The sequence below is a fragment of the Ursus arctos genome, unplaced genomic scaffold (genome assembly GCF_023065955.2).
Source record: "Ursus arctos isolate Adak ecotype North America unplaced genomic scaffold, UrsArc2.0 scaffold_32, whole genome shotgun sequence".
Classification (NCBI taxonomy): domain Eukaryota; kingdom Metazoa; phylum Chordata; class Mammalia; order Carnivora; family Ursidae; genus Ursus; species Ursus arctos.
This window is the reverse complement of record NW_026623008.1, coordinates 8430585-8458306: the sequence shown is the minus strand read 5'-3', so window position 1 is coordinate 8458306 and position 27722 is coordinate 8430585. Positions and strand designations below refer to the sequence as shown.

The following is a 27722-nucleotide window of genomic DNA, read 5'->3' as shown; positions in this document are numbered from 1 at the left end:
AACGTGAATCCTTTTTCCCCTGCGACAGACCTTTGGGCTTTTGGAAGTAGTTCGGTGTTCTCTCCATTCTCCCCTTCAGGTGAAACATCCCCACCTTCTTCAGTTCTTCCCTGGGTAATGTGGTTCCTAATATTCACTCTCTTGGACCCCTGAGTAATTTTCATGTTAAATTAAAAGCACGGTTTTGAGTCCAGTGCCCAGACTCCAGCCCAGGAGCCCACGTGGCATTTTCTCTTTTCTGTGGCCGCAGTGTGCTGGCCTGATTTGCCCGGCTGCTTGCCACAGACCTGAGGCAGGACAGCATGGGCAGTTTGGTGCCAAAGCCCCCAACTCTTGGGCGGGTGGCCCTAGGCCACCTCTCACTGAGGGTCATGTCCAGAGTGAGAAGTGCATCGTCCTGAGCTCAGCCACTCACCGTCTCGGACTGTCCGTGCTGCGGTATTGCAAGGGACAAGTCCAGAACCTCTGAGGCAGCGAGCTCTCTGCTCCCAGCTTTCTGGTCTCTTCCTCACTCACCTTGAGAACTTGGGAGCCAGCCTCTCCCTACTGTCATCCCTGTCGGCAGGTTACCCCAAAGGCCACCCCGACGCAGGGAGCTTTGAGGCCGACCTGAAGTACTTGAAGGAGAAGGTATCTGCAGGAGCCGACTTCATCATCACCCAGCTTTTCTTTGAGGCTGACACATTCTTCCAGTTTGTTAAGGCTTGCAGCGAGATAGGCATTACCTGCCCCATCCTCCCCGGAATCTTTCCTATTCAGGTGAGGGTCCCAGGAGGGCCGTGGACTCCCTCACCCCCCTCCTAGCACAGGCCAGGGCCCTGGGGGTGAAATGCCAATCTCTGATGCTCAGTAGATTTCCCTTCGGACAGATGCTCCAGTCCTTGCAACGGGCCAGCCCACTTTGGTCACCTCTCATCCACCCTCCCGCACCCAAAACAGCAACAGTGTCTGTTGGAGGGGCTTGCTAACAAGTGTCGCTAAGAGGGATTATAACTCTCATTATAAATCTTGGTAAAATCAATGTTTCCCAAACTTGACTGTCATCAAAATCATTTGAAAAACTTCTTTGAAAGATAGATTTCCAGATCCCCTGTCTGGAGGTTCTGATTTAATAGGTCTGAGGTGGGGCCTGGGAACTTGCATATTATTTCTTAAGTTTGACAGGTGGTGCTGATGAGCAGTGCAGCTTGGGAGCCACTGGCCTTGATGCCCACCGGCTTATCAATAAATGCACCTAGGGGCAGAAGGGCTAGCTCAGCCTGAGGGCAGGAATGCTGTAGGCAGCTGCTGGACTCTGTGGAAGAAGGAGGACAAGGCAGGGGTGCTCCTACAATCTGGACTGACTCTCCCGAGTCACTCTGTGTCACACTGCCGTTGGCCGGGAGGCCTGGTGGGGATGGAAAGGGTGGTAAGTATTTCAGGGGAGAGACAGGCTGGGAGATGGCACCTCACAGCTTCTTGTGTCTCATACAGGGCTACCACTCCCTTCGGCAGCTTGTGAAACTGTCCAAGCTGGAGGTGCCACAGCAAATCAAGGATGTGATTGAGCCAATCAAAGACAATGATGCTGCCATCCGCAACTATGGCATTGAGCAGGCTGTGAGCCTGTGCCAGCAGCTTTTGACCAGTGGCTTGGTGCCAGGCCTCCATTTCTACACCCTCAACCGTGAGATGGCCACTACAGAGGTGCTGAAGCGTCTCGGCATGTGGATTGAGGACCCCAGGTGAAGCCATTGGCCCTGAATTTGGGCCCGGGAGGCACAGAGGAAAGTAAGATGGGCAGGGAAGTTAGAAAGAGGTCACAAAATGAGTACGCCCTAGCAGTGCTGACCACCACGGAGGTACAGAGGGATGTCTGCTATGGCTAGTCGTACCCTTAGGGTTCTGTCTCAGTGGAAACTCCATGCACAGTCAGAGAACTCAGTGTCCCCCCCCACCCCCGCCCTTTCTGGTTCCTCTAGCCAGTCCCTTACTCATTCTTACTCCATTCTCACCTAGGCGTCCCCTGCCCTGGGCTGTCAGTGCCCACCCCAAGCGCCGGGAGGAAGATGTACGTCCTATCTTCTGGGCCTCCAGACCAAAGAGTTACATCTACCGCACGCAGGAGTGGGATGAATTCCCTAATGGCCGCTGGTGAGCACCTGCAGGCAACCCATTGCAAATGCATCCTGTTTCTTGGGAGGGAGGCAGAGGGAGTTTGCCTGCTTATTTGCCTGCTTTTTTGCATGGGACAAGAGTCACAGGAATGCCCCCTGGGAGAGTGGATGCCAGGAGCCCCAGGTCAGGAGTGTGCCTTGCCCTCTGGGCACCTCCTGTGCCAGGGGCAATTCCTCCTCTCCAGCTTTCGGGGAGCTGAAGGACTACTACCTCTTCTACCTGAAGAGTAAGTCCCCGAGGGAAGAGCTACTGAAGATGTGGGGGGAGGAGCTGACCAGTGAAGAAAGTGTCTTTGAAGTCTTTGCCCACTACCTCTCGGGAGAGCCCAACCAGCAAGGCTACAAGGTGAGTGGTGCTGGGGTGGGGGTCCCCAGTTATATCCCCCGCCCTGTCTCCCTGTGGGCCAGACCTCGGGGCTGTGACTCACACCACCCCAAGCCTCCCCTCTTTCTGTCTGGATGTGGCACCTCAGCAAAGGGAAGGATGAGTTGTGAAGTCCCTACCTGGGGTGCCTAGAAGGGCTGGTGGACGCACAGGCAGAGCCCTGGAGAGGGAGGGAGCCCAGGGTGCCCGGTGTGATGGCTACCCCAGCCCGGCTTGCCCTCTCCCCCAGGTGACTTGCCTGCCCTGGAATGACGAGCCCTTGGCGGCCGAGACCAGCCTGATGAAGGAGGAGCTGCTGCGAGTGAACCGGCAGGGCATCCTCACCATCAACTCCCAGCCCAACATCAATGGGAAGCCATCCTCTGACCCCATTGTGGGCTGGGGCCCCAGTGGGGGCTATGTCTTCCAGAAGGTGCGGCAGGGACACACAGGGCTGCCCCACCTCGGCCGGCACCCATGGGTTCCCCGGGGATGGGGACAGAGAAGCCTTCCTCCCTGGGGTCTCTTTGTTCTGAGGGGCAGAGGATCGGATTGGATAGGAGCTCACGTTTTTAGTCAGACAGACCTTTCTTCTGTAAAATGGGGATAGATCCCATCACGTTCTGGGGCCTAAATGTGACAAAGCACGTGAAATGCTTGGCACATGGGAAGAACGTAGGAAGCATTCTCTACATGGAACTGCTATTGGTGCCCCCAAGTTGACACTTTTCTCCTAGGACTGCTGGAGTTAAAACGACATTCTAGAACTATAGCTTGTGGGCTCTGGAATTTGAAAGACCTGGGTTTGAGTCCCAGCTCTGCTTTTTACCTTCAGTGCAGCCACGTTGCTCAACTTCTCTGGACTTAGTTTCCTCATCTGTGAAATGGGGTAATAGTGCTCCCCCTGTGGGCTAGGAACCCAGCCTCATCCCCGACAGACAGTTGGTGCTGGAGAAGCCCTCGGTGTCCGTGTCAGCCTCCAGTGAGTGGAGAGGCCGGGATGTGTCAGGTCTCTCTCCTGTGTCTTGGCTTACCAAACGGGGTCTCTGGTCCAGCTTCCGAAGTGGCTTCTCCTTGGAGCCTTCCCTGGTTCGGAGAAGGGTGGCCGATGCCCCTTAGAGCTCTCCAGACCGAGAAATCCCATGTACCTGTTCGCGTCCCCCTTGCTTGCATTCGCCAGCTCTCAGTTCATGATTCGATCCACGTGGCCACACTAGCCCCAGTGTCTCAAGTCCTGCCATGCGTGTCTGCGTGGGTGCCTCCCCGGGGCGGTCCGGAGGGCCAGCGTCCATTGTCACGGCACACAAGGAGCAGGGGCATGCAAGGACTGGGGTTGATGTGGCGGTGCCTCTCCCCCTCCCACAGGCCTACTTGGAGTTCTTCACTTCCCGCGAGACAGTGGGGGCGCTTTTGCAGGTGCTGAAGAAGTACGAGCTCCGGGTTAATTACCACATCGTGGACGTCAAGGTAGGCCGGCTCCCGGGCTTTAGACAGTGCTCAGCAGGCCCAGAGTCCTGGGCCGAAGGTGCCGTGTTTCCTCCCCCCTTAGCAAGAGCTGAGCACCCAGCCCTGGTCAGGCATGGTGGAAACGTATGCCCAGAGCCAGGCCCCTACCCTCAGCTCAGAGGGTCCCTGGTCTAGGGAGGGGGCCCAGTCCGTGGGTAATTACAAATCCTGTTGCACTTTCAACAGTAAGATTTACTATAGGATGCTGAGGACCCAGGGAAGGGACGTCTGTCTAATCTGGGAGGTCAGGGAAGGCTTGGCGGGGTCCCATGTGGTTGGAATCTTTGAGGACAAGGAGAGGGCACAGGGAAAGGGCGGAGGGTGTGCAAAGGCATTGTCTGCCCAGCCTATGGGACGTTGCCAAGTGGGTTCAGAGTAAGTTGGAAAGTTTTGACTGTCCTGCTGGGAATTTGGGTTTTCCCCTAAAGGCGAGAGAGCTTTTCCCAGCAGTGGTGGCTTGGCTCCATGTTTTGTCATAGGCAGGTCACAGTGGACAGTGGTGTGGATAACAGGACCAGGTAAGACTAGAATGCAAGGCCACTGTGGCAATCCGAGTAGCAGAGTGGCCTGGCTGGGCAGACACGTGGGGACAGATCACAGAGTAAGCCAGCAGGAGCCACCGGATGTGGGGGATGTGATGTGGGGGATGTGGAGCTTGGAGTACCGGGAGGAGAAAGGAAGTGCCCAGCCCCCAGCCTTTCGGCCTTTCATGGAGTTGCTGGGCTAGGAGGGGCAGTGGAGGGGAGGGAGCAAAGCCCTGCTCCACCCCCACCCCCACCCCCACCCCTGCGAGTTCCCAGGCCAGGAAAGGACTGCTGTGTCTAGTCCAGGTCTGCTTTGACCCCGCCCCCCACCTGCCCTCAGGGTGAAAACATCACCAATGCCCCTGAGCTGCAGCCCAACGCAGTCACCTGGGGCATCTTCCCTGGGCGAGAGATCGTCCAGCCTACCGTGGTCGATCCCGTCAGCTTCATGTTCTGGAAGGTAAGGGGGCCAGGAGCGGGCCTGCCCTGAGCACCCCGCAAACCTTAGGCAGGCCTTGTCATTGGGGCCCCAGGGCTGGTGGGCTCCGCCTTCCGGGCAGTGCCCTGACTCTGACTCAGGGTGTTGATTTCTGGGCTGGGGGATGGGAGGCGACTTTGGCAGTGGGCCTTGTTCTATTCCTGGAAATGTCCTGTTGAGCAGCTTAGAGGCCCTTGGGGCGCTGAGCACGAATCCCTGACCCAAGGGCAGCTCTGTTCACTTTGCCTGCCTCTGTGTGTGCGTGCCCGTGCGTGCGTGCGCAGGACGAAGCCTTCGCGCTGTGGATCGAGCAGTGGGGCAAGCTGTATGAGGAGGAGTCGCCGTCCCGCATGATCATCCAGTACATCCACGACAACTACTTCCTGGTCAACCTGGTGGACAATGAGTTTCCGCTGGAAAACTGCCTGTGGCAGGTGGTCGAAGACACATTTGAACTTCTCAACCAGCCCGCGCCAGAGGGAGAGACTGAGGCTCTGTGATCCTGCACCCTCCTGTCCTTAGCTTGCAGCCACAGGTGTCCTGTCTTCCTCCTCCCCAGTCCTGGTTTTCCTGGGGACCCCTCTCCTCCATTTCTCCCTGAGCCCCGGCCTCCACTCCTCACGTGATGATGGCAGCTAGACTGGTGTGAGGCTTTTGCGGGCTCTGGCCGGACCGGAGTCAGCCCCCGCCCCCCCTCCGCCAGGGGAGCCTGGTGTCGGGTGATCAGCCTCGACTCTGCTCTCAACGAGGAGCACCTCCCTTCTGCACCTCCCTGAGAAGGAGAGGGGGCCGTTCTTGCTGACTGAGCCCTTGAACCAGGGCAGCCCCTGAGAGCTGGCCTGGGGGCTGCCAGTGACCTTGCACTTGGGACCTGCGGGGACAGCAAAGTGAACCGGGGTGGCAGGCACTTGTGCTGCCGAAGAGACTGGCAGAGCTCATCTCTGAGGTGGTGACTGCTGGCACGTCCTACTTGTGGCTGGAGGGGCAGACCCCTGCCCTGCCCACCTGCTTGGCAGGCCGCCCGCCAGGCCTCCGGACAGGCCTTGGCCTGAAACCTGGTGATGCAAGCATTTCTTGCTCCCATCTGCCTGAGGGCCAGCCGGGCTTTCCCCTTTCTACTGTGCTGCTTTTCGAAAGAACTATTTCTGTATTCTGGTGGTTTAGGAGGGAAGGTGCCTCGTAGAGGTTAAAGGCATCTGAACCCTTATACTTGGTGGAGCCCTTGGCCTGCCCTTTTTCCCCCCTGGCCATGGAGGGATACCCTGCCTGTTAATGTCAAGGGCAAAGATAAGGCTCAACCGAGCGGGGCTGACTTCTTCCTGGTTCGTTTTTCTAGATGGGAACTCTTACTGCCAGCCGCTCCGTCCCCTCTGCTCAGCCTGTTCCCGAAGCTGTCCGCGCTCGAGCCCCACTGCCCAGGGACAGTGACTGCTAGATGCAAAGAAGCTGTTCCCTGTCCTGGTCCCGGTCCCTGCCTGCTGGTCTTCACTGGCTCAGCAGAAGGAGGGTGGGGGTAGGTGTCCAAAGCGCAGCCTGATGGTAGAAGAGGCAGGGGAGTCATGGGTGTACCCTCTTCCCTTCCTTCCCAGGGTGGCTGACCGAGGCAGAGGGGCAGCCCTTAGGAGACACTGAGCAAGAGAAGCAGCTAGGACTAAGGACGGTGTTTTATTGTCCTTCAGAGCTCAGAGAGCCGGCCCCTCTGTCACCAGCCCGTGGGGTGAGTGCCTGGTGGCTTGGGCCTGCACTGCCCTCATGGGTGGGGCGTGGTTCCTTCCTCAAGGAGGCTGGGGCCAGTATTGTTTTTCTTTCCATGGGAACAAGTCACAGCTGCAGCTGGGTCCCCTGCTCCACACAACGTCCACCACACACACGAGTTCCAGCAGCTTCCAGCCTGCTCCCAGGGTTCCTGATGCCTGCCTGGCTCAGGGGTATCAGGCCGCTGGTGGCTCCTCTCTTCCATCCCCTGGCTGCCAGGTGCTGGCGCCACTTTTCAAAGGCCTGGAATCAGGGAGGAGGAAGGAAAGGCTATTTGGCTTCCTCCTAGGTCTGGTTAGGTGCCCAGTTGCTTCTGTCCCTAGAGGGAATGGGAGACCCCTCCCTCTGTCTGGGCCGGCCAGCCAGCCAGCCAGCTCTGCCCCAGGCCAAATGCATAGGCTCCGAACAGATGTGACTTGTGATCTGGAAAGCTATGCGCAGAGTAGGGCGGATAAGGGAGGGGCACTTAGGGAACGATACCCAACATGGGCTAGTGTGAGTGGCAGCCGTGCTGTGGCCAAGCCTCGTTCCCACACCGAGTGGCTGGGTAGGACTGGGCTGAGCACAGGATCACCAGCTAAATCAGGATCCAAGCTGTGTTTTCTCTAATGGAACTGACCCCTCCCCTGAAAACGGAGGGGCCCCAGCTGAAAAGTGTCCAGGTGTGGCGCTGGTTTGAGAAGACCTGCTGGGGGCTGGGGGCCACCCCCATACCTGGGCAAGGACCCGAGCTCCTTCTTGTTGCTGTGATCGCTGAGCCACCCACAGCCGCAGGACCCGCCGCCGCCACACACGCCAGGCCCGCTCCAGGTGCCACTGCCTCAGCTGTGGGGGTGAGTGGTGAGAGGCCCCAAGCCGGCCCGCTGCTGCCCCCCAGCCCTTCTGCTGCGTCTTCCCCCTACAGCTCTGCAGCCCCAGGAGGCAGGGGCTGTGACAAGGGAGGGGGCCCCTGAGGTGTGTTAATGCAGGTCCTTGCACCTGGCCCCAAGCTTTCAGACTTGGTCCATACAGAGACCGAGATGCTTTGAGAGACTCCGTTTCGAGGGGTTAGGGTTGCGGACAAGGTGAGCTGCGAGGTCAGCTTGAGGCTGGGGAGGGGCGGCCCCCACTCACCAGCGTCCTTGCCAGCTGCTCGGCGCCCTGAGCGTCTACCCAGTGCTGCCACGTAGCTGCCAGGCGCCTGGCGCGCTGGGAGCCCTGGAGCCGGCGGAGCAGCGCCTCACGGTGCCAGCGCTGTAGGTATTTCCTCCTGGTGGGGAGAGGCCCTGGCATGCACCCCGATAGCCAAGAGCACCAGGACCCCTTATGATCAGGATGAAGGGCAGAGCCACAGATCCCCTGGGATCCTCCAGGACTGGGCACCGGCCCTAGCCGGCCCAGCTCCTGCCCTGGCTCAGACCAGCCCCCCAGCCCCCAGGCCCCACTCACCCCGCGCACCCGACTCACAGGCGCATGTGCAGCAGCTCTTACCCTAGTCCTCTCTTAGCGGCCTCGCCTTGGCCTTTGAGGACTCCAGCCTCAGAGCTGCAGTCCCCTCCTGGTCTTGTAGGGGGCTGGCCTTGCACCCTGCTGGCACATCCAGGCCATTGCCACCGGAGAGGGGGCCCTTTGTCGCCTGTAAAGAAGAGGTTAACAAAATCTCTACGTAAAACGGATTTGCCACTTGCTGGAAGTGGATTTCCAGGCAAATGTGAGATGTCTCGCCCCAGGGGCAGGTCTCCTTACTCTGAGCCCAGGACATTTCTCTCTGCTTCCTCTGTCCCGCGTGGCTGTCGTGCTGGCCTGGGCCGGGCAGTGTCCCGTAGCCATGGGTCTGAGGGAACAGCCAGAGAGGAAAACCTGAACCGGATGGGCTTGGACCCCCTGCATCCCAGGCAACGTGGCAGGGTCATTCCCATCCTGCCCCTGACCAGAAGCAGGGCCGCCGCCTCTTGTGTGGCCCCAAGGCTCCCGGAGGAGGCGGGGAAGGTGCCTGGGAGTAGTAGGGCCGTCAGCACTCACCACTGCCTCCTCCCCGGTCCCCCCAGCGTGGCTGGAGACTCAGGAAGAATGCCCACCACCTGCTAAGAGCTTACCTGTGCCTGCCAGGAGGTATTACTCTCCCCACTTCAGCTTTACAAAGTGAAATTACTTGCCTGAGGCCCCCTGTCTCAGGAGTCCTCCAACTCCAGAGCCCGCTACTGCTCTCCAGCAGACCAGGGGCTCTCGAAGGGCCTCTGTGGCGTGAGGAGGCAGGGTACCAGCTTGTGTTGCTCGGGGAGGGCTGGCTGGGTGCGTGTGGTAGAAAGGGGGGGCCTGGAGCCAAGCACCCTAGCTATCCTTCTGCCATTTACTTATGGTTTCAGTATGCCTCTGCTCCTCCCCTGTACATGGGGTCCCACCTGCCTTTGCTGATAAGAATAGAATGTTAACATTTTTAAACAGACCAAAAATAAAATTGTCTTGTGACACAGATCTAGAAATAAAATACCAACTCCCCAGAATGCTCTGTTGCCATAGCCCCCCGTGTGTGAATAATATGGATCCTGCAAGTAACCAAAGCTAGGTCCTTTCCATTCTGTTTTAAAAAACGTAGGGGCTCAGTCGGTTAAAGGTCTGACTCTTGATTTCGGCCCAGGTCATGATCTCAGGAGTGTGAGGTTGAGCCGTGCTTTGGGCTCTGTGCTGTGTAGAGTTGGCTTGGGATTCTCTCCCTCTCCCTCTGTCCCCCTCTCTGCCCCTCCCCTGCTTTGCCTGCGTGCACTCTCTCAATAGTATCTTTAACAACAACAATAACAAAATTTCATCTTTTTATCTAAGAACGTTTCCAGAATCTATTAGATGCTTCCTGGCATTCTGAAACAGGATTCTGGATGATTCCAGTTCATCTTTAGGAACACTGTGTGGTCTGCCAGTAACTCAGGCTGTGTACCCTTCAAGGACAGGTCCCTAGACTGCTGTGTGGTGTCCCTTCTTGTGCCTGGCTTTCATCGTGGCCTCTTCAGTCCTGTTTGCCATCAAGCTCGTGTCACCATTTGCGGGTGTCAGAACTAACTGCTTTTTTTTTTTCTTTTAAAGATTTTTATTTTATTTTTAAGTAGTCTCCACCCCCAGCGTGGGGCTTGAACTTACAACCCTGAGATCAAGAGTCACGTGCTCCACCGACTGAGCCAGCCAGGCGCCTCAGAGCTAACTGTTCTGGTCTGGAGAAGGACTGGTGGTTGTCTTTGGGTGGAGGGAGTTATGAAGGAAACATTTCGTGTATACTTTCTGATTTTCCCGTACTGAGCAGGTTTAATTTTTCCAGTAAGAAATGAAAGGGACTTGGCAAACAGTTGCTCCTCTCCCCACGTACCCGACCCTAGGCGGCACCAGGATACATATGCATCTGGGTGTCTGTCTGCTAATAGACTGTGTCCATGGCACTTGTCTCTGTGGCGGGCCTGTGCTGGGCTGGCACTCGGTAGGTGCTCAGTAAACGTTTGCTGATGGACCCAAAGATGGCAGTCTTCCAGAGCCAGGAGGCTGTTCTAGAACCTGGTGGGGGTAGTGTCCGTAGGCCAATGGGCCCCCCAGATAAGCATCCAGCCACACTTGCCACCGTGGGCTGAAGCAAGCTGATTCTGAGGCCACTGGCCCTCAGGTCATTTTTGGACCTCCCACCCCCACCTAGGCTGCCTCACCTGCTTCCACGGGGCTGGAGTGTCTGTCAGCGCTAGGAGGTGCCCTCTGCTGGCCACCCTGGGCCACTGCCTGACATCAACCTTGGGGGCTTCTCCGGCCTCCGCCTGCAGTTCCAACCGCATACTGAGGAGCGCTGCCTGCCACTGGGCCCAGTGGGTCCACTGGAGGCGTCTGGACCCAGCCTGCTGGAACGGGGTGATGGCGGCTCGCTGGACACGGCCCCTGGCGGCTGACTGCGCCCAGGCCTCTAGGACCCTGGGAGAGAGGGAGGAGCCCGCATGGGTGGTGGGCCATAGGGAGCCCTTCCCAGCCCTCGCCGCCGGTTCCCTGCTGGACGGGGACCTCCAGGCAAAGCCCACTCCGGTGCTCCTCCCCTCATCCCGGGGAAATCTGGTCAAAAGAGGCCCAGAGAGCCGTAGAACAGCACACCAGCGGCAAGCGTCCTGCTGAGGGGACGGAGAGCAGGCAGTCCTGCCGCTATGCTTTGCCTCGCCCTCCCTCACGAGAGCACTGTTTGATGAGAACCCGCTGTGTTTCTGGCCCCTGAGCCAAGTGCTTGAGTGCTCGCCTGTGTTCTCTCTCCAAGGCAGGCCTGTTATCTTCCTTTGACCTTCAAAGACTTGCTCAGAGAGGGGTCGCACTGCTGGAAAGTGCAGGTCTGGACTTGAACCCCGGGACGAGCTGCAGTGGCTGGGATCGCCTCTCCTTCTGACCCCAGCCTCCTGAGCCCTGTCACCAGCCACCAAATACCCTCGATCTCTGCCAACAACGAGCTCAAGGCCTCAGAAACAGACTGAGCTGCAAGCCGCATGTGGGGCTGCCCTCCGGCCCCAGACACCCACCTGGCACTCAGCTTCTGGGCAGCACGGGCTCTGCTGACCCGGCGTAGGCGGGACTCGCGCATCCACTGTGTCCGGCACAGGGCCAGTCTCTCTTCTGCCAGCTGGCGGGCCTTGCAGCGCCGGCCCAGAGCTGCTCGCCACTCTATGAAGGCCTGCTGGGCCCGGGCCCTCCTCAGCTGCCTGTCCGCCCGGCTCCCCTGCGTGTGGCTCCTCCAGCGGACCACGGAGGCCCGGGCCACACACTGCTCTTGTGCCCAGGCCTTGGCTGCTCGGACATCCTGCCTTGTGGCAAATGTGGCCCCCACAGCCTTTCTCGGGCCATCCTGAACGGCTCCCGTGGCCGGGACCACCCCTGTGTCTCTCACAGCTCCACACCAGGCCTGAAAGCGGCTGAAAAACAGAAGCAGAGGAGGGGCCCACCTGGCTTTCGGAGTCAAAAGTCCCATTTATTCCAAATCGCGCCCCCAAATCCCCCACAAAGTGTGCTAGGTGGTTTTGCATGCGCAGCCCTGTGCCGTCAGAACATAGGAACTGATGTGTAACGGGTCAAAGTGCCGGCTGTGGTTAGAGCCTGTACACAAGCAGACGGACTCAGGCGGGCAGGTGCTGGCTCCCCAGGAGGTCGTGGGAACATAGCAGGTGTGGGGTCAAGTCCCACGGCCACCGGGGGAGCAGCCAGGCCTGGTCTCCTCTCACCAGCCCACTAGGGGGCAGGAGGTGGGTGAGGGGAGCATAGTGTCCTCCACTCTGGGAGGGGCAAAAAAAACTGTGCCCACTGTTGAGCTGTGAAAGCACAGCATCTCCGCCCTGCCGTCAGTGGCCAGCCGCCCGTGGGGGGACAGCGTGAACATGTGCGAGTTTGTAGCTGAGCGGTGGGAGGAAGCAGCCTCTGTCCCCACTGCTTTTAACTATGCACGAATGAGCTATATACGTTTTACTAGAACATCTCTATTTACATGAAGATTTCACTCTTGGCAACTGTATAGAGTAGAACTTGCCTGCGCTCCAACGAGACACGGACAAGACATTGGAACACACGTTATGGTGGATGTTGGAGGCGTGGACTTCCCCCATCCTTCCTGTGCCTCTCAAACCAAAGGACTGACCTGGCCAGGAGTTGGAGACCTGGGGCTAATCAGGGCATCAGGCAGGGTTAAAGGTTTGCCACCCCCCACCACTCGAACAAAGCAGGTAAAGGAAGGCGGGTGGTCACGGCTCTGTGGCTTCCTCATTAGGTCCCCTGGACTCTCTCTCTGCTTTTTCCCCAGCAGGGATGACCCTCATCGTTCACCCCCGGGTCCACCCACCTGTGTAGTAGAAGCTGCTCTGGGGGATCCACTGGGCGTCTCCGACGAGCTGCTGCTTGCCGCCAGTCCCAGAACACGGAGATCCTCAGGGCCTGGAGATGGACCTGTACCCACCTCTGGTACTTTGCATGCAGGGCCTGCTGCCCTGTGGCCAGAGAGAGGCTGAGATGGCCCCGGGCGTGCACCCCAGCCTTGTCTCTCCGCCCTGGGTAACTGTGGGCCCCTCCTCAGCCAGCCCTTTGCGCTCAACCCAAGCAGGGATAGAGGAGACCCCCTAACCATCTGGGTTTAAATGCTTCGGTTGCAAGTGTCCTGTGATGACCAGGCCAACCCAACTCATTTTTCATTTCTTGAAAACATTTAGGAATCAGGAAAATTCACATTAAAAAATCTAGATTTCCAGCTTTTCTTTGAAAATGAGGTCTGGCAACACTGGGTCAGCACAACTGGACAGCAGTTGGGCTGGAGAAGTAGCTGTCCCCACTGGACAGGACACGAACTTTCCAGAACAGGTCCCCACTCACCAGCTCATTATGTTGGTGTAGTGGGAAGCCTCTAAAGTGGCCCCCAGTGATCCCCACCTCCTATGCTGGGCTCTGCGGACACCGTGACTCAGTGCTCATGCCCATGACTCCTGAAGGCCAGGTGAGGGTAATGAGGATGAGGATGTGGAAGATGATGATGACAGTAACACCTACTGGAGCTGGGTTCTGAGCCAACACTGCGTGGATGGTCTCAGAGACTCCCCACAATCCCCTACAGGGAGGGTGCTGCTGGGATCCCCATTTTACAGACGAGTAAGCTGAGGCTCAGAAAGGTTATGTAGCTCGTGTAAGTTCCACACCACCAGGGAGTGGACGGTCAATGTCCAAGCCCCTGGGTTCAGCTCTGCCCCCTCCCCGTCCGGTGTGCTTTGTGGGGGTCCCATTCCTGGACTCTGTGTTAAAGGACACAAAACCCTGGGTCTCCCTGATGGACCTGGCCCTTCCCTCGCCCTCAGTGACCTGGACCCAGGCCCTGACTCACTCTGCCAGCAGGAGTGCCAGCGGTGCAGGGCGCCTCGAAGCAGCGTGCGGCGCCGTGCCCGAACCCACTGCTCCACCTCTCGCCCCTGCGCCAGCCGCCTCCGCCACAAGCCCAGCGTGGCCCTGCAGCTCCGGTCCCAGGCCCAGCCAACAGCCAGCTCTCTCTGGGCCCCTTGGGCTGTGGCCCAGTGGCTCCAACCGAGGAGGATGCTAGGAAGGGGAGCGTCCACCCTAAGCATGGTCCCTGCCACCCCAGGCTCTCCCAGCCATCCCCGCCCTCAGCAGCCTGAGGGGGCTCTTCTCCCTGTTTCCAGCAGGGGGAGCGTGGCTTGCTGGGGGCTGGAATGCTCACAGTGACAGGTTAGGGATGAGATGGGATCTCAGACCCCAGTGCCAAGGCCTGAGCTCAGGCACTAGTGATAAACATTGCTATGAACTCAGTGCTTATTATGTGCCAGGTACTAAGCAAGGGGATTATGTGCCCCTACCTTGCTGATGCCCAATGGAGTGACTACTGTTATTATCCCCATACAAATGGAGAGATGGAGACACAGAGAGGTTAAGCAACTTGCCCAAGATCACATCGCTAGTGAGGGGCAAGGCTGGGATTAGAACCCAGGCAGACCGACGCTTAAGTATTGTGCTGCCGATGAATAAATGAATGAGCCACAGCTGCGAAGTCTCTGGGAGAAACGATTATCCTGTAGACTGCCTCAAGCCCCCGCCCTGTCAGCAGGGCAGGCTAGGAGGGCAGGAGAAGCCCAGAGAACCTGAGTCTGGGTACCAACGGGTTGGAGCGTGAGATGGGAGCCCTCTGGGCTGCAGACCCCAACGGGATGCTGCTGTGAAGGTCAAGGAATAATGGGAAGGGGGCTGGGAAACCGGATGTCCACGGAGCGGTGGGCGTCATGGCTCACCCAGCATGGGGAGGGGTCCCTACCGCCTCTGAAGAGTGCATCGGTGCCACCTTGCTGCACCCTGGGACCGCTGGGCCCGCACCTGCCAGAGCAGAAGGCACCGTGCCTTCAGCCTCTGCCCAGATGCCCACAGAAAGCTCAGCCGGAGGGTATCCAAGAAGGCGGGGGCCCTGGAAGCCTGGGGAAGGAGGGATGGAGTCCATGATCCCCAGGCCCCTGCCCCGTCCCCACTCTTTCCTCCCACCTGCCCCCTACCTTCCCTAGCCCCTTCCCACCCCCTTCCCCTCACCTTCTCTAGTGAGCTTCGGGGCGGGCTGCAGCCCAGCAGCGGCTCCGGGGCCAAGGTGGTCCTGGCACTGTCTGACGGGGTGCTCGGACCGCATGCCTTCAAGTGCCACGCCCTCAGGATACCCCGAATCTGCTGCTGCCGTGTGCCCCGGAGGAAGGAGCTGCAGGAAGGGGCAGGTGAGTCCCTGGGCCCCAGCCTCACCCCCTGGCTGGCAGGGCTGCCAAGTAGGTACTTTCCCCAGCAGGGTCTCTTCCAAAGAGCTCATCTGGAAGGGAGCTGCCCATGCCAAACACCGGGCTAGAGCATCGCCTCTCAAGCTGGCCACATATGGAACTCCCGGGGGCTCTGCGACGTACTCATGCCCATTGGGGTCCTATCCCCAGAGAATCTGACTTAGCAGTCTAGGTGCGGCCTGGGCTTCCTAACTTTTCCAGAGCTCCCAGAGTGACTCTTGAGAGTACCTAAGGCTGAGGCCACTGCTGTCTACACCTGTGTCACCTGGCCGATCCTTGCCACACTCCTGATGGGAGGGGGAGCTGGGCCCCAGACCCAAGGACCCCAGTCTCAGGAGACCACATGTATGGCCACATCAGTACTCCTGCCTCTGCTCGGTTATAAAGATAGGGGAACTGAGGCCTGGTGGAGGGTCATTTCTCCAAAGTCCAAATAGCAGAAGACTTGGGATCCAAATACTTATTTTAGATCGAGGGCAGCCCCAGCTACGTTGGGAGATACTGACGGTTCCCTGATGCCCAAAGGCTAGAGAATGGACTGGAGGAGAGCTATATTCTGAGGGATCATGGTGAACTGACTCTCCCAGGCGTTTTAGGGGTTTCATTAAAAGAGACTGAGGGTCCAAGTGGACCAAGCGGCATGGGATGATGGATCCTAGGTATGTGGCTTTTTCTTTCTTTCTTTTTTTTTTTTAAGATTTTATTTATTTGAGAGAGAGAAAGAGCACGCGTGGGGGAGGAGGGGCAGAGGCAGAGGGAGAAGCAGGCTCCCCACTGAGCAAGAAGCCTAATGCGGGCTTGATCCTAGGACCCCGAGATCATGACCTGAGCTGAAGGCAGACACTCCACCGACTGAGCCACCAAGGCGCCCTAGTATGGGGCTTTCAGTGATGGAATTCTTATCCCTAAAACTGCTGGCTTACATTCCACTTGACATCTCATCAGCTCAGCTGGCCCCTCCTGACCTCCATCGCTCTCCCCACCACAGCCATCAGCCTGGACTCTGAGTCGCAGCAATGACTGTCTTGTAGAAAAGCAAAAGGGACCTTCTTGCTCCTAATTCACAGTGTGATTTAGAGCCAGCTGCTCAACGCTTCAAGCCTCAGTTTCTCTAGCTGTATAATGAGGCAGACGGGGGCACTCACTCGCTTACAGGATCTCTCATCGCCTCTAACATGCCAGACCGCGGTGAGGCGGACATGGTTCCTGCCACCAAGGGCTCCCCACCAGCCCAGAGAGGAGCAAGCAGCCTCTCCTGTCAGGTTCCAGCCCCCCCTGGTAGAGGTCTGTGTTTGTGTCCCCGGCTACCCCATGGCTCCCACAGCTCTCTCTCTGCTCAATCACTGTCTCCAGGTCCCAGGGCCACCTCCCCCCTCCCCTGCACCTGCTGGGGACCTCAGCATGCCAGGGTCCCCGCAGGAGCCTCAGGGAAGAGCAGGACAGGCCCATCCCCCGTGGGACACTTCCCAGCTGAGCACTGCTCATACGCCTACCCTGGACGTACCCCCCGGGGGCCAACCCCAGCGCACAGGCTCGTGGACACCTACTCAGCCCTCTGGTGCTGGGAGAGCCGTGTCCTCCAGAGCAGCAGCGCCCGGTGCAGGGCCAGTGTCCGGCAGGCTTTCTGAAGGGAGCCCCCGCCTTGCTCCGGGGGCCGCCCCTGGGCCCGAGCCACTACCCCCAGGCCATGTGCTGTGGCCACTCCAGGGGCTGAGCTGCAGAGAGCCACATTCCCTGAGAAGCAGGCAAAGGATGAATTAGCCATGTCCCCAGTGAGCTCCTTCCACCCAAAGCCGTCGGTGGAACCCATGGCAGTCACGGACGGTGTGTGCTGCTGCCTCAGCCTGCCTCACCCCTCCTTAGGAACTCCCCTCACAGGCACTGCCCCCACCCACTGCCTCCAAATCCTCCCCTCCGAGACACCTCAAAGATTCCATCTTCCCCTAGCAAATATTTTTTGGGGGAACAAGGACTGTGTGTTATCCCCCAGACCAGGAGCTTCCGAGAGCAGGGACCACGTCCCCTCCTAGTGGAAGATGGAGCAAAGTCTTTTGCCTAGAGAAGCTCGTGACCCGGAGTGAGGATGGGGCCCAGCCAAGGCCTGTCCACTCCAGGGACCCCTCCTGGACCCTCCTGGACTATCAGACTGCACCCCCAGAATGCTCCGGGTTCCACCACCACCCATCACAAAAAACCATCAATTGCACCGGGGCCCACCACAAAAGGAGCTTATGTGACACTGTGTGCTGGGGTGGGAGGGAAAGGGAGCCCCTCGGCCTGCCACTCGCTTGCTCACCCGCCTTCCGGCGGCAGAGGGCCAGCTGGGTCACCTTCGCTCCATCTGAGGCCCGGAGCCGCTTCATCCACACCCACTGTTGCAGACACGTCCTCAGGGTCCCTGCCCGGCAGTGGGCCAGGCGGGCCCGGTACCGGGCCGCTCTTTGCACGAACTGCTGCCAGGCCCCAAAGCACCTGGGGAACCGAGAGAAGGTGCTGGTACTAGTAGTAATGACCACAGCGACAGCCACCTGCCCCGTGCTGTGCGGAGGCCTTGGCCAAGCCACTTCACTCCCTGACCCTGCTCCGGCCACCACGCCCTCACCGCTGGGTGCCCGGATGGCCTCAGCAGCCTCCTGCCTGGCCTCCCGCATCCACTCGGGGCCCCTCCAGGCAGTGGCTGCTCAGCGGCCAGGGTGATCTTTTTCCCATTTCAAATGCAGTCTTCTTACTCCCCTGCTGAAAACCGCCAGCGGCGCCCCCTTGTGCTTAGGACAATGTCAACTCCGCGGCACTGCCTACAAGGCCATGTGTATCTGGCCCTGGCACGCCTTGCCATCTTCATCCTAAACCCTCCCCCACCCCGGCCCCCACTCTAGGCTACCAGGGTGTCCTTTGAGTTTCCCACACTCCCCTGTCACGGGCATTTGCCTGGGCAGTTCCCTCGCCTGGTGCTCTCCTGCTGGCTCTCCCTCAACGGGCCAAGCACCCATCCTCACATCTCCGTGGAACCATGGTCAAGGTCAGCAACCTTCGCTCAAAGTTCTCCTAGAAAACTGCACAGGGGGCACCTGGGTGGCTCAGTCGGTGAAGCGTCTGCCGTGGGATCAGGTCATGATCCCAGGGTCCCGGGATCGAGCCCCATGTGGGGCTCTCTGCTCAGTGGGAGTCTGCTTCTCCCTCTCTCTCCTTCTCTTTCTCTCTCTCAAAAAAAAAAAAAATCTTAAAAAAAAAGAAACTGCACTGGGGGATGCAGGCTGCAGGCTGCAGACCCGGGGAAACTCTACTTAACCAGCAACCTGGTTTCCTCTGCAGATAAATTGCAAAGAAAAAAACCAGAGGGAACCCCAGAGCTCAAAGAGACTTTAACGACTTATCGACCAACCTTAACAGGAGGCCTTTGTTTAGATCCCGGTTCAAACAAACCGTAACAGAGTGTGTTCCTATAACACAGTTGGAAATGTCAAGGCTGACCAGATATTTCTTGGTGTTAAGGAATTAATGTTCATTTTTACGCGTGATCACGGCACGGTGGTTATGCTGTGGAAAAGAGTCCCTATTTTTAGAGATGCTACGGAAGTATTTACGGGTGAAACGGTAGGATGTGGGGGACCTGCCTGAAAACAACGTAGCGGGAGCAGTTGGGATACAGGTGAAACAAGGTTTTCAAGAGGGGATTTTTTTTTTCTTTTTTTAAAGATTTTATTTATTTATTTTAGGAAGAGAAAGAGAGAAAGCACGAGCAGGAGGGGCGGAGGGAGAGGGAGAGAGAGAATCTCAAGCTGACTCCATGCTGAGCGCGGAGCCTGACTCGGAGCCTGACCCCAGGACCCTGAGATCATGACCTGAGCTGAAGCCAAGAGTCAGACGCTTACTCGACTGTCCCACCCAGGCGCCCCCCAGGAGGTGATTTTCTTGAAGCTGGGTGATGGGGACACTGGGGGTTAGAACCTATTTTCTCTACTTTTGTGTAAGATGTAAATGTCCCATCATAAAATTTAACACGGGAGAAACCCTCTGATGGGTCTGTGTTCCTTGCCCTCACAATGCTTCACTCCGGCGGTACTGGCGCACAGCCTCTGTGACTGCCGTGCTGCCAGGATGGGGGCTGGGGGGCAGCCGGCACCGAGCTCTGCTTAGGGCCAAATCTCTCTGCCTCAAGAAAGGGGGTCCCCACTCCCACCTTCTTCCACTTCTCCCTACCTGCAGAGCCAGGCTCCCCGCTGCTGAGTGTCCAGCGATGCCTCCCTGGGTGCGTCTGCAGCAGGAGAGCGCCAGGCTTGGGGGGGCCTCTGCCTCCTCTGAGTCCTCAGTGTGACCTGGGAGACCTCTCCCTGGACCCCCTTCTCCTGCCTGGCCCATTCCTTCTGATGGCACCACAAGAGGAAGACTGTAGAGTGAGGAGAGAGAGTGAGAAGAGAGAGTAGGGAGGCTCAGTCGTTCCCCGACTCTGGGCCTCAGTTTCCCTGTAAGTGAGTGATGCCTGAGGGACTTTCCGGTTCAAACGCTCAGGCTTCTGCAGGGCCTGTGCTAGCCTCAATGGCACACGAATACAGGATGTGCGCCTCTCATGCTGTGTGCCCTCGAGCTGGTCACTTAATTTCTCTGTGCCTCACTTTCACATCTGTAAACTGGGCACAAAGCCTTGCCCAGGTCCCATGAGACTCAAATGAGATCGTGTCTGGGAAGCTGTCCAAGTAGACTCTCAGTAAGCACTCATTCGTTCAGGACCCCCTGCCCTGCCCAGTGAGGGTGCTCCGGGCCAGCCCCGCTCCCTCTCCCCTGCTTTCCTGGGGCCCACAGCTCACCGGCCAGTTGTTGTAAGGCCTGCAGCATCTGCTCTACGCCATTGTCTCCAGCTGGTCTCGGCCAGGCTCCTGCCTCCTCCCTTGGACTCCCTGGACTGCAAGTGAAGTTGCCCAGAGAGAAGCGATGCCCCGGGTTGGGCGGAGGGAGAGCGCACAGTCCCAACCTGGCCACCCGGCCGCCACCATGGCAGGTGCAAGGGTGCGCTGAGCTGCCCCTCTCCCAGCCCGTTCTCTCCATGTCATGGCTGATTATCAAAGCGATCTGGGGGGAGTTTCTGCTTTTGTTTCATTCTCTTCTTCTTCTTCTTCTTCTTTTTTAAGATTTTATTTATTTATTTGACAGAGAGCACGCACAAACGTGGGGGGGGCAGAGGGAGAGGGAGAAGCAGGTTCCTTGCTAAGCAGGCAGCCCGATGTGGGGCTTGATCCCAGGACCCCAAGATCATGACCTGAGCTGAAAGCAGATGCCTAACGACTGAGCCACCCAGGTGCCCCTGTTTCATTCTCTTCAATACTATTTGGATTCTTACAGCAAACATGTATTCAAACAAATGGCATTTGAATAATTATTTTGAACACATTTGTTTCATTTACAAATAGCAACAAAACCCGTACTTTGCTGTAGTGGATGATTGAGGGAATGGAGAGGAAATGGTCAACTTGCATTTCACTGCTCCAGAGATAAGCACTATCTGCTTATTTCAGCGTGTTTTACAGATGAAATATTTATTGATTCTCATTCTGAGCAGTGGTGAAATACACAATACATGAAACTTAACCGTCTTAGCCATCTCTGAGTGGCTCGGTAGTGCTAAGTGATTGTGCTATATTTCACTCTTTTTCCTTCTGTATCGTTTCACGTGCATGAAAAATACCTTACACGCCATTTTTTAGCCTCCCCCCCCCATCTAACATAGACCCATTTCTCCTTGTCACTAAAATTTCCATGCAAATACCCATGAAACTACTTCTAGGAAGATGGATACAGGAGGGGGGTGAAACATTCAACAATTTGGAGTGTTTTTTCAAATCAAGCACGCATTACTGTTTTAAATTAGGAATAACACCAATACAGATATTGAAATGAAAAACTAAAAAGAAAAAAGGGGGGGGGAATTTTTAAAGTCTTGATGAACATTGTCTTGAACGGTAGCTAAATGTTCCTCCATTAAACCATAATTTTCTCACTTAAGCCGTTTTGAAGTATTTACAAGCAGTAGAAATAATGCCGCCATGGACATACTCTGGCACAAATCTTTGCCCACATCTGCGGGTTTCATCCTCATTCTCTTGTGGGGGGAGCAGGGAGGGGGGACACCGAGGCAGGAAGCGGGGGAGGGGAGGCCACCAGCACTGCCCAGGCCACACTGACCAATGGACCACTAGGGTGTCCCGGACTACCTGCTTCTCCTGGTGGGGTCCACCACTGGCTCCCTTCCTGAGGGAACTTGGCCTTGTCCTGCCCCAGAGGGTGGGGGTCCTGGCCCAGCCTGGATGTGGGGCTGCTCCTGCTTCTGCTGCAGAGTCCGGTTTCTCCACTGGGGAAGAGAGAGGAAAAGAAGGATGTCAGCCGCAACCTCAAATGTGCCCCAAGAGGGGGCACCAGGGTGGGGTGCGGGGCAGAAATGTCTGACTCCAAAGCCTTTGGTCTTAACCTGGAGACTGTCCAGCCCCTTTGGGAATGAATGAATGATTGGAGAGAAGGAGCCCAAGACGCAGCGCTTTCCTTGGGAGGCAAAACCTGGAGCTGGGCCCTCCCAGAGCACCCCTTCCCCAAGGAGGGAAGAACACAGACGTGTCCTGGCAGTCCTGGCCGGCTACCCAGTAGTAAAAGATAGCAATTGCTTGTATGGTAGAGGCTTGCTATGTGCTAAGTAGGGTCCTAAGTCCTTTCTATGTGTTAATTTCACTTCCCAACAACCTGAGAGGTAGGTACTACTATTATTATCCCATTTAGGAGCTGAAGAGACTAAGGCGCAGAGAGGTTAAGTAACCTGCCCAAAGCCACACAGCAAGAATTGTGGAAAAAAGAAAGGAGCGGAGACGGGACGTGAACCAGAGCAGAGCTGGTTCAGGTGTCCAGGTGGCCCTCCACCGCTCTACCGTGGCTCACTCAGGAGGTACAGAACAGGGGCCCCAGAGGACCCCCCTCCCCAGACATACTGCCCCGTGGCCCAACCGGGAGGCCCCTGACCTTTTGGAAGCTCTGGGCCAGCAGGGCCTGAGTGTGTCGCCTCCACACCGCCTCCAGCTGGGCCTCCTGGTGCCGTGGCGCCTGGCAAAGCGCCCACAGGCTTCGGCGCAGCGGCTGCCGGGGGCCCAGTGCCTCTGCTGCAGCCGCTGCTCGCCGTTTCTGCACCAAGTGCCACCAGGCTCTGAAACATCTGGACAGCCACAGCCGGCTGGGGCCAGACCAGATCTGATCAGGGGATGGACCTGGCCCCTTGGCCCCAGGAAGCAGCTGGGGGCCGGGCACCACCCACGCCACCTGTCCAGCCCCCGGGCCTCATGCTGCCGCAGGAAGACCAGCTACAGACTGGAGGAACTGCCCTCTGTTGGTGGCCAGCCTGGGAAATCCCAGACAAGAGTGCTCCTGGAGCGGCAGAATGCCCCCTTGATGGCCAAGAGTGCCAGGCAGCCTTAGAAGGTGGAGACAACCAGCAGCAACAGCAGTCTCCATGTCCCTGTCCTTGGGGCCCAGGAGGCCCCTCGTATTCCCCAGCAGGGACAGGATGAAGGAAGTCCCCTCCCCTGGAAGTCCTGCGTGGATCTGCCACCAGGGCCTGGCCTCCATCAGGGGCTGGTCTCCAATGGCCCAGGCAAATGGGGGAGCAGCTGTCCCAGGAGGGTGGCCGGCCCCCACCCCCCAGCCCATGGCCTCACCGGGCTGTCTTGGACTCCAGGCTCACTGCGTTTCGGGCTTTCTCCTTGGAAAGCAAAAGGACATGACACGGTTCTCAGACAGAGAAGCAAGCAGGACGGGACACCCTCCGGCCAGCTTCCCTGCCCAAGGCCTCCCTTTCCTGGAAAGGGGGTGTAACGGGGTAGTGGCAGCCAGCTGGCCATGAGAGTTCCTGGGAGGAGCCCTCCTGGGGTCCCCCAGCTCCCACGCTCAGCCTCCTCTGGCCTCTACCTGCACAGTGCTCCTTGCTGGGGCTGCGTCAGGTGGGCAGGAAGTTGTCCTCTCTTCCTCCTTGCTGACCTGCTCCTGCAGAGTCACCTCCCCTCCTTCCCGCCTGGGTTGACCGCCCCGGGCAGCATGGGAGCGGACCGAAGAGCAGAGTCTGGCCTCCCTACTGCCCGCCCCTCGAGAGGTCTGGGGGTCTCCCCTCTGCCCACTGCGGTATGTTGGCCCCGGGGAGAAGTTCTCTCCTTGCCTCAGGGGGTTGGCCAGACGGATGCCCTGCTTAGGGTCAAGGAAATCCCCAGTCAGGATCCCCAGTGTGGTCTCCAGGGACGCAGGCTTCCTGCTTGCCTGAAAGTCTGAGAGGCCAGCCTGTGTCCCTTGTGTCTCTGGGAAATCCGCAGTTTCCCGGAGACCTGGCAGGTGTTTCTTCCTCCCATCCCAGGAAGCAAGAACGGGTTGGCTGGGCTGGGGGTGGGCAGGGAGTGCCTGGCCATTGCTGGGTTCCTGGGATGCCTGGCACCTGAGATGGGCGACCGCACGCTCCAGGTGTCGCACGGAGGCCAGCAGCTGGTGGATGGCAGGTTGGGATGGGGTCCGAGCCTGGCTCTGGACAGGGACAGTCAGGTCTTCCAGGGTGAGGGGCTCCCCCCTGAACCTCGAGGGCCAGCTCCCCAGGCCACACCAGGGTCTGGAGCCTGGCTGCGTGTGCCCATTGAAAGGACCAAAGCCTGCAGCAGGCTGGACGTCTGGGCCAGGGGTGTCTGTAGCCAGCAGCCCGGACTGGCTCAGGCTGGAGGATGGGCAAGCCAGCGATCCTCGGGGGCGAGGCCTTCCCTGAGGTGTTGTGTGGGGCCAGAGGCGGGGGCTGCTGTGACTTCTGCACTCAGCCGAGCTGGTCCCCCTCATGCGGAGGTTACTCTGCTGGATGGCGAACTCTCGGGCCCTCCGCTGTGGCCTGTCAGCCGGGGGCTGAACATTGCTCTGCTGTTGCAAGCTTGAGTTCATCTGCCGGTCGGTCGTGTCCTTCAGGACGACGCTCAGGCCGGGGCTCGGGCCAGCCAGGTTGGTCTGGACTCCTTGGCAAGGCTCCCGGCGCAGCACGGCCCCTGGGGAGGGGGCGGCGGCAGGCCTCCCGCTCTGCGCCTGGCACGCGCGCACCCACTGGCCATGCCTGCTGCCCAGGCCGACACCTCGGCTCTTCAGGAATCTCCGCTGCTCTAAAGAGAGGAGAGATGGTCGTGTCCTGGGGGATTAGCTGGAGGTCAGTGTTCGGGTGCATTGGGGGGTGCTGGTCAGAGACAGGGCCTCGGGTGGGAGGGGCCAGGACTCCCCCAGTGGACTGAGGGGTGGTGTGACTTGGTGCCTGGCTGCAGGGAGCAGGGCTGGGGCGCAGGCGGGGAGGAGGGCAGAGGGAAGCAGGGGGACAGGAATGAGGCTGTTGAGGTAATCCCCGGTGAGAGAGGACAGGGCTGGGATCAGGGGAGGCAGGGACTGGGGCGGGAATTCAGAGACAGATTCGGATCTGCTGTGGAGGCTCAGAAGGTGGGGTGAAGGGAAGAGAAGAGTCAAGGATGACTGACCTCTGGCTTGGGTAGAGGTGATGGGGGACAGCCCTGGAGGTTAGAAGAAGACCCAACACGTCCAACAGCAGCAAGGGAGTGGCTCTGGGGGACTCGGGGTGGGGTGTAGTCTCCCCAGCCCCCAAGGCCATTCCACAGCGGGAGACTAGGATTCCTGGGGGCTGGGGAAGTGCCTGGGAGGACCTGGCATCTGGAATGGACCAGAAGACTTGCACCTTTGAAGATGGGAACTAAAGCTCAGAGAGGTTTGGCTACTTGCCCCACAGTCACACAGCTAGAACTTGGAGAAACTGGCATGTGAATCAGAATCTGAATTTGTTTGGGGGCTGCTTCCGTCCTTGGCTGTACCAGCTCTCTAACCTTCTTGAAGCCCCCAAGTGCCTGAGCCACTACCCCGGCACAGACCGCCCTGGGAGCGGGGCGGTCCCTTCTCAGCCAGGGGTCCCAGCCAGGCCCACTCCTGGTCCGCCTGTTCCTGGCCTCACTTCCTGACTCCCCCTCAGGCCCAGGCTAGGAGGACTTTGTCCTGGCCCAGCTGGCCCTGTCCAGCTAATCTCCGGAATTAGTGAGGCCCTGGGCTGGCCTGATGGGAAAGGAGCTCTGGGCCAATAGCTAGAGGGGATCCTGCCACATCCAACCCAGACCCATTAAGCCTCTTGCCTGGCCTCAGGGGTGTCACAGGCCTGGGGGGCACATTCTCCTTGTGGCTGGCATCAGGTCTCAGCTCCATGGGCTCCAGGGCAAAGCCAAGGCGACAGCGTCCTTGGTCCACACCACAGCCAGCAGTCTGGCCTGTTCGATCAGATGGGTTCTGAAGGGCAAGGACAGGATGCCCAACTCCCACCAGGCCACACCCCAGCCCTGGTCCACACCACACCCTTCACCAGCACCCCTTGGTTGCCCTGGGGCCCAACCCCAGCTGTCCTGGTCAGGCTCCCATACCATCCCCTTTCCTTTGAAAATCTCTCATGTCCTCCAGCACCTGCTCCTTCTAACACCGACCACAGAACTCTCTGTGGCCCCTGCTTCCCAGGCAGCCCACTCAGGTGGGGGCTCTCTCAGACCACTGGGCTGGGAGAGGGGGCCCTCTTTGCTTCCTGTCCCCACTTTCCACCTTCTCCCCTCTCCAGAACACTCCAGCCCGAAGCTCCAGGCAGGCCCCAAAACCAGTCCAGGCCCTGTCCCTTTGTTCCTTGAAGGTTTTAGCTCTGACTCTCTGTTGCAGTCTCCAACACACACCACAGTTCTTGGCGATCTCACCATCCACACGACTGACACCTCTCACTGCTGGTGTGCGGAGTCCTTGATCTCTCTTCCTTTCCCACCATCTTACCCTTTGTCCCACCTCAGCCACCTGCTCCCATGGTGCCCCCAGGCTTGGTCATCCTAAATAACGGCACCCACTCCATAACTTCAGTTCCAGAGCCCACCCCCATCCTCTAGTACCCAACGCGATGGTTTATCCCCCCGTTCTCTGGCCCTGCCACCCTCGGACTGTCCCTTGCTGCTTGCTGTCTCACCTCTCCTTCCACAGTTTAACCATCTGGCATATAAGCACCCCTTGGCACACCCCCACCCTGGCCCCGCACCCCTCCTCTCTCTGCACAACGCTGATAAGTGGTTTTCACCCTACTGCTGCACTGACGAGCTCACTCCAAATGACCACCTTCCATCCCAAGTGGGGGCAAAGGCTGCAGGAGAATCAGAGTCTAGTTCCCTTCCTCCTCCCTCCTAGATGCCAATTCACACTTTCTCCTCTGTCCTCAAACCCCTGCCACCACCTCTTCTCCCCTCACCCCCTCCAGCGGACTTTTCTTTCTGTTGCACTCACAAAATAGGGCGATCAGAAGAGAAATGCCGTGTGTTCCTGTAACCAGCCAGCTTCCAGGCCATAGCCCCCTAGCCCTTCCCCCCATCCCGTGCAGTCCCATTCCCAGCCTGACCCTCCCCTGAACTCTAGGGGCCATCCCATCTTGCGTCCCCAAGGACAGCACCCAGGGCCACCACTGGCCTCTGGGGTGCCATTCTATGAATCAGGAAAAGCACCCATGACCCCCACTGCCCCACAGCAGACTCAGGTCTGAACCAGGGTGCAGAGCTTGGGGGGCGGGACACAGGCTTTGATGTCCTTGCTCCAGAAACCACCCCCTCCCCCACCAAAACTTCCCCCTTCTTTACTGAATCATTCCTATGAGCACTTAAGCAGGTGGTTATTTCTTCCAACTTTAAAAGACGGAAAGCAAAACCACCAAAAAACCCATCGCCACCCTTCTTGAGCCTCCTGGTTCCAGATCACCTCCCCTGCTCTCACCACACCCAAATCCCAATTCCTCTCCCCTCTCCACCTCTGCCGACTGCAATCGGCTCCCCGCATCCCCACCTGCCCAAAGCTGCTTTCCTCCAGGTGATCCCCGAGATGCCACACACCTGGCCAGCCCGCAGCCGTGGGCCTTCTGGAGGCAGCAGCAGCAGTACGACGAGGGTCCTACTGAGAGGACCTCATCCTCCTGGGAGCCCTTTCTTCCCTAACTCCAGGATGCCCCCTTCTCGGGTGTGGAACCAAACTAAAATGGAGTCACTTGTGTCAAGGATAGAGTGGAGATGCCCAACCCAGGTGCATAAAGGACACTTAACGTAACCTTACAGGAATTTGCAGCTCTTCCCGGAAATCAGCCAAGGACACCAGCCAATCCCCGACCACCAAGCGTCTGTTGGCGCTCTCTCTGGACTTTCTTGTTCCCTTGAAGTCCCCTGAATCCAAATAAGAAAGATATTAGCTCTAGACCAATCAGCTCCAAAAGTCAGATAACTTCCGTATTTATCCCATAAAAAACCCTTACTCTGTGAGCCATCGGAACTCCTTGCTCCCGAAGCCTTGAGTTTCCTGGCTCGCAGGGGGAGAGCCTTGCAATGACTCAGTCTTTCCGCTTTGTTTTATTTGGTATGCAGAGTTTGGGTTTTGATTGGGTTTCCTTCCCTCCCTCCTGCCTGCCAGCTCCTTCCCAGTCACCTCTGCTGGCTCCTCCTCTTCTGAGCTCTCGCCTTCAAGGCCCAATAGCAGGGAGCCTGTCTGTTATGTAAGTAAAGCTCTCTTGGAACACAGCCACCTCTATCGATTTACGGCTCGTTTCTGGCTGCTTTCTTGATACAA

General features: G+C 58.2%; 2 protein-coding genes across 9 annotated transcripts in view; one reads left to right on the top strand and one right to left on the bottom strand.

The window, feature by feature from the left end:
- Positions 1-9250, top strand: part of MTHFR (methylenetetrahydrofolate reductase) — a 16931-nt gene extending 7681 nt beyond the window's left edge. For all 8 annotated transcript variants that reach the window (XM_048221765.2, XM_026519835.4, XM_048221764.2 and 5 more), the window contains 8 exons: positions 566-759; positions 1474-1724; positions 1999-2133; positions 2322-2502; positions 2771-2953; positions 3886-3987; positions 4891-5010; positions 5313-9250. In XM_048221765.2, coding sequence (XP_048077722.1) covers positions 566-759; positions 1474-1724; positions 1999-2133; positions 2322-2502; positions 2771-2953; positions 3886-3987; positions 4891-5010; positions 5313-5528 — 1382 coding nt within the window. In that variant the 3' untranslated portion in view covers positions 5529-9250. The remainder of the gene's footprint in view (positions 1-565; positions 760-1473; positions 1725-1998; positions 2134-2321; positions 2503-2770; positions 2954-3885; positions 3988-4890; positions 5011-5312) is intronic.
- On the bottom strand, positions 6677-27722 carry CUNH1orf167 (chromosome unknown C1orf167 homolog). Its single transcript, XM_057305503.1, has 22 exons — positions 27412-27722; positions 27216-27322; positions 25232-25382; positions 22998-24208; positions 22748-22791; positions 22059-22266; positions 21266-21402; positions 19865-19959; positions 19260-19446; positions 17356-17531; positions 16607-16793; positions 14827-14986; positions 14561-14715; positions 13391-13830; positions 12596-12818; positions 11296-11678; positions 10446-11227; positions 8509-8596; positions 8254-8398; positions 7897-8032; positions 7498-7608; positions 6677-7026 (listed from the first exon to the last, which is right to left on the bottom strand). Exons 3-22 carry the CDS (start codon positions 25299-25301, stop codon positions 6850-6852), a joined length of 5115 nt encoding a protein of 1704 aa, XP_057161486.1. The 5' UTR covers positions 25302-25382; positions 27216-27322; positions 27412-27722; the 3' UTR covers positions 6677-6849.

What these genes read in the sequence shown, in the direction of transcription:
- CUNH1orf167 (XM_057305503.1), bottom strand. Translation starts at nt 25,301, where the DNA reads ATGGAGCTGAGACCTGATGCCAGCCACAAGGAGAATGTGCCCCCCAGG. An exon ending in CCCGAAGCTCACTAGAGAAG is followed by an intron (nt 14,716 to 14,826) that starts GTGAGGGGAAGG and finishes CTCCTTCCCCAG; the next exon opens with GCTTCCAGGGCCCCCGCCTT. An exon ending in GCCGCTAAGAGAGGACTAGG is followed by an intron (nt 8,033 to 8,253) that starts GTAAGAGCTGCT and finishes TCTCCCCACCAG; the next exon opens with GAGGAAATACCTACAGCGCT.